This window comes from Xenopus tropicalis, chromosome 5 (assembly GCF_000004195.4).
Source record: "Xenopus tropicalis strain Nigerian chromosome 5, UCB_Xtro_10.0, whole genome shotgun sequence".
Classification (NCBI taxonomy): Eukaryota; Metazoa; Chordata; class Amphibia; order Anura; family Pipidae; genus Xenopus; species Xenopus tropicalis.
In genome coordinates, this window is record NC_030681.2 from 1,403,699 (window position 1) to 1,409,217 (window position 5,519).

The following is a 5,519-nucleotide window of genomic DNA, read 5'->3' on the forward strand; positions in this document are numbered from 1 at the left end:
ATAGGGAGCTTATATATATATATGTGGGTGTATGGTGTTACAGTGAGGGGGCAGCCCTGGCTGAGAGACATAGGGAGCTTATATATATATATATGTGGGTGTATGGTGTTACAGTGAGGGGCAGCCCTGGCTGTGAGAGACATAGGGAGCTTATATATATATATATGTGGGTGTATGGTGTTACAGTGAGGGGCAGCCCTGGCTGTGAGAGACATAGGGAGTTTATATATATATATATGTGGGTGTATGGTGTTACAGTGAGGGGCAGCCCTGGCTGTGAGAGACATAGGGAGCTTATATATATATATATATGTGGGTGTATGGTGTTACAGTGAGGGGGCAGAAGGCGTTTGGGGCTGATTTATAACGGGATGAATGTATAGTATATCACTGGCAGCCATAGAGCTCCCCTGCATCTCCCCCCCCCCCCGGGTCCCTCAGACACAACAAACACCTCAGGAGCCGCTACTTTCCCGCCACACTTTCCCCTTCGCCCCGCCCCTATTGGAATGACGCGCTCCAGCGGGGACACGTGATTGTGACGTACCCGGATGTCCTTGTCTCTGTGAGGTCAAAGCCGCTGTCATGGCGGCGCCGCTCTTTTCCCCGGTGTTCCGTCTCCTGCGGGCGGGGATTGGGCTCCTACCCCGCGTACTGACCGGCCCGGCCGCTCTTGGGACCCGGGGGCTGCGCCAATGTGAGTGGGAGGGAGACTGGGGGCTCCGCTTGGGGAAGGGACCGGGGGCTCCGCTTGGGGAAGGGACTGGGGAAGGGACCGGGGGCTCCGCTTGGGGAAGGGACTGGGGAAGGGACTGGGGCAGTTCCGGGGCTGAGAGGTTACTGGGGGGGGGGAGGCTGTTCCTGGGCCCCAACTCAATCTCCTTCTGTTTCTTTACTACAGTGACGGAAGTAAAAGATGGAAAAACAACAACAGTGAGTATTGTGCCCCCCACCCCCATTCTGTGTGCCCCCCCCACCCCCATTCTGTGTGCCCCCCCACCCCCATTCTGTGTGCCCCCACCCCCATTCTGTGTGTGCCCCCCACCCCCATTCTGGGTGCCCCCCCCACCCCCATTCTGTGTGCCCCCCCACCCCCATTCTGTGTGCCCCCCCACCCCCATTCTGTGTGTGCCCCCCCACCCCCATTCTGGGTGCCCCCCCACCCCCATTCTGTGTGCCCCCCCCCCATTCTGTGTGCCCCCACCCCCCATTCTGTGTGCCCCCCCCCCCCATTCTTGTGCCCCCACCCCATTCTGTGATGCCCCCCCACCCCCCATTCTTGTGTGCCCCCCACCCCCATTTCTGTGTGTGCCCCCCACCCCCATTCTGGGTGCCCCCCCACCCCCATTCTGTGTGTGCCCCCCCCACCCCCCATTCTGTGTGTGCCCCCCACCCCCATTCTGGTGTGCCCCCCACCCCCATTCTGTGTGCCCCCCCCACCCCCATTCTGTGTTGCCCCCCCACCCCCATTCTGTGTGCCCCCCCACCCCATTCTGTGTGCCCCCCCCACCCCCATTCTGGTGCCCCCCCACCCCATTCTGTGTGCCCCCCCACCCCCATTCTGTGTGCCCCCCCACCCCCATTCTGTGTGTGCCCCCCACCCCCATTCTGGGTGCGCCCCCACCCCTTCCCCTCTGTCTGCGGTACTGGGTCTGGGTGCGCCCCCCCACCCCTTCCCCTCTGTCTGCGGGTACTGGGTCTGGGTGCGCCCCCCACCCCTTCCCCTCTGTCTGCGGGTACTGGGGTCTGGGTGCGCCCCCCACCCCCTTCCCCTCTGTCTGCGGGTACTGGGTCTGGGTGCGCCCCCCACCCCTTCCCCTCTGTCTGCGGGTACTGGGTCTGGGTGCGCCCCCCACCCCTTCCCCTCTGTCTGCGGGTACTGGGTCTGGGTGCGCCCCCCACCCCTTCCCCTCTGTCTGCGGGTACTGGGTCTGGGTGCGCCCCCCACCCCTTCCCCTCTGTCTGCGGGTACTGGGTCTGGGTGCGCCCCCCACCCCTTCCCCTCTGTGTGAAAACACAACCGCCTGGGGTAGTTGTCAGTAGAGCAGGTCACTGCCCTGTTGCCCTTTTGCCAGGCTTTGGGCGGAGTCAGACTTGATGCATTCACAGTATAAACCTTTTCCATTCGCTGCGGTGCTGCACGTGCGCCAGTGATGCCAGAGTAGGTAGGGCAACATGGCGGCGGCCTGACCTACTAATAACTACCCTAAAGGGAAGCCCTAGGGTAAAAGGATAGTGACTCTTCCTCTCCTTGTCCGTTTATTACAGATAAGTAAAATATGTGCTTGCTGTGTGTTGGGGCGTACTTCCCCTTTACTTCTCCATTCTGTCTGGGGCTGAGTTTGGGCAGGTAGCGCCAGTTTGATCCAATAGAATTGTAGGGTTAATGGGTCCCCCCTGGCCCTTGTGCCTAGTGCCCCCAACTCTGTAATGTACCTTATTGCTTGATTTGCCCAATAATGTAGCTGTGTAACTTCATTACTGCTTGTCATTGGCCAGGGCTGGGGGGGGCGTGTCTGGCTCTTATCTGCACTCCATGTTGTTCCCTTGGCCGAGTCCGACCCCAAAGCGCTGGGCCACCCCTCAGTTAACGTTTAGTGCAACGTAGTGATATTCTGAGACAACTTGCAATTGGTCTTCATTTTTTATTTGTAGTGGTTTAATCATTTCAACTTTTGTACAGCGGATCTCCAGTTTGGCATTTCAGCAGCTGTCTGGTTGCTAAGGTCCAAATTACCCTAGCAACCTGAGAGTGGTTTGAATGAGATACGTGTATATAAATGAGAGGACCTGAATAGAAAAATACATTATAAAAGAAAAAAGTAACAATAAACCTGGAGCCTCACAGAGCAATAGGGTTTGGCTGCCGGGGTCAGTGACCCCTATTTGAAAGCTGCAAAGAGTTGGAAGAAGGGAAATTAAAAACCTATAAGTAATAATAAAGACCAATTGAAAAGTTGCTTGGAATTGGCCATTCTATAACCTACTAAAAATGAATGTTGAGCCTCCCCGCCCCCCCTATAAGGAGTCTGAAGCTGCATTTTCCCGGGATTTCTGCTGGGGGCTTCTCTCTCTCTCCAGACTCCCCGCTTGCGCCCCCTACTGCTGCTGAGCTCATTACACCGCAACTGAACTGGAACTGAAAGCTTTAAGCTGAGCTTATTACCCCAGTCGGCCAATACAGGGATCCCCCTTACGCCATTTTTGTTATGATTCACATCAAACAATTTCCTTCCCCTTTAACAGATTGAAGGGCGACTTGTGGAGGATAAAGCCGCTGCCTCTCCCCCCAACCCGGCTGGGCAGTGCCCCATCTGTCGCTGGAACCTCAAGCACAAATACACATATACGGTAAGTCCGAGCCCACGGGGCCCAAGCGTAGCTGCTGTCTGCTGCTTGTGTTATTGCCCCAGAGATGGAGGCCAGACTAGTCCAGTTACCCCAGGGTGGAGGGGTGGGACTTAGTTTCAAAGAAATGTGGGGCCACTAAGTTTGCTCTTAGGGTTTAACCTTGTTTATATTCCCATGATGGGCACAGTCGGGTTCACTCGGTGTAAATATCGGCGTTCCTTTAGGGCCCTATGGAGTGAAACTGTGGGGCCACTGTCACTGCTCATCTCTGGGGGGGCACAGACCTTCCCTGCTGAGGGGCTGAGGTTGCCCTGCGCTGGTACAGAAGCCCATAACATAATGTACAACCTTTCTATGGCTTTACTTCTCCTTTAATCTGCTCCCCCTCCCCTGTAGGACGTTCTGCTCCTGAGTCAGTTCATCCGCTCTGATGGGGGCATGTTGCCTCGCAGGGTCACCAGCCTGTGTACCGAGGAGCATAGGAAGGTGGAAACGTGTGTGAAAATGGCGCACCGAGCAGGTAAGTAGCCACAGGGACAATAGGGAAAATCCTGCACTCTCGTTCTGGATATTACGGTGTTAATCCTGCTGGTGCTTGTGCCCCCAGGCCTCCTGCCCAACCATCGGCCGGCGCTGCCCGAGGGACACGTCCCACAGCCAAAGTTTCAGCTGAACAGGTGAGTGTGGCCCTTGAGAGTTATCAGGGGTCCCTGTAACAATATTTCTGCCCCTTTAAATCTTTGGGTCCTGGGGCTATATGGCGCTATGAGTAAAGGGGTACACCCTGACTAACGTTTGGCTCCGCCCCTCTCCCCAGGTACCTCACCCCTAGGTCTCCTCCCCATTGGGGCAGGTTGTACAGCTCTGGCCGGCACCTATATGCGCTATGAGGTAAAGGGGTCCACCCTGACTAACGTTTGGCTCCGCCCCCTCTCCCCAGGTACCTCACCCCCTAGGGCTCACTCCCCTTGGGGCAGTTGTAACATGCTCTGGGGCCACCTATATGGCCTATGAGTAAAGGGGTACACCCTGGACTAACGTTTAGCTTCCACCCCCTCTCCCCAAGGTACCTCACCCCTAGAGTCTCCTCCCGCTTGGGGCAGTTGTACAGCCTCTGCCGGCACCTATATGGCGCTATGAGGTAAAGGGGGTACACCCTGGACTAACGTTTTAGCTCCACCCGCTCTCCCCAGGTACCTGACCCTAGGTCTGCCTCCCTTGGGGCAGTTGTACAGCTCTGGGCACCTATATGGCGCTATGAGTAAAGGGGTATCCCCTGACTAACGTTTGGCTCCGCCCCTCTCCCCAGGTACCTCACCCCTAGAGTCTCCTCCCCTTGGGGCAGTTGTACAGCTCTGGGCACCTATATGGCGCTATGAGTAAAGGGGTATCCCCTGACTAACGTTTGGCTCCACCCCTCTCCCCAGGTACCTCACCCCTAGAGTCTGCTTCCCCTGGGGCAGTTGTACAGCTCTGGGCACCTATATGGCGCTATGAGTAAAGGGGTACACCCTGACTAACGTTTGGCTCCACCCCTCTCCCCAGGTACCTGACCCGATGGTCTGTGGGATCCAGCAAACCCATCCTGAGGAAGGGGCTGAAGTGGTGCAAAGTGCGGATGCCTGTGGGAGACCCCATACTGAAGGACAACGTGCGCTATGGAAGGAAGCCCCTCTGCTTAAAGCACTGAGCTCAGCTGGGGGCCCCCCAGTCACCCCGGGATTCATTCTGTTACTCAGCACTGACCCTGTGGGACATTGTACATAATTCTCCCCATTTGCCCAGTAAAGTCTCTGCATTTCTGTAGGAATCTGTGTGGTGTGTGTGGAACTACGGGGAAAAGCCCCGGGGCACAGACATGGGGCAGGAAGCACGGGGCTATTACGTGTTTATAAAGCACCAACCTATTCTGCAGCGCTGTACAGTATATAGGTACCATACATAGCAACCAGTGACTGATACAGGAGAGCCCAAGAGCTTGCAGCCCAGAGGGTAGTTACCCAGTACCATTGTAGCATGTAGCAGCTACTGGAGCTAGGGAGAGGGGTAAGTGCCTCATTAGGCTCTGTGTGGGGCGCACTGACCTGCACGGCTGGGGGTCAGTCAGGACTGCAGCTGCCCATGCATGGCCCCCTCTCTCCTAGGGGTGGGGCCCCTCCTCTCTCTCC

General features: G+C 56.9%; 1 protein-coding gene across 1 annotated transcript; it reads left to right on the plus strand.

Moving 5' to 3' along the window:
- The first annotated feature begins 509 nt into the window (after nt 1-509).
- On the plus strand, nt 510-5,161 carry mrps18a (mitochondrial ribosomal protein S18A). The gene is made up of 6 exons (XM_031902572.1): nt 510-697; nt 902-933; nt 3,247-3,351; nt 3,748-3,871; nt 3,959-4,028; nt 4,897-5,161. Exons 1-6 carry the CDS (start codon nt 586-588, stop codon nt 5,039-5,041), a joined length of 588 nt encoding a protein of 195 aa, XP_031758432.1. The 5' UTR covers nt 510-585; the 3' UTR covers nt 5,042-5,161.
- Nucleotides 5,162-5,519: the final 358 nt, after the last annotated feature.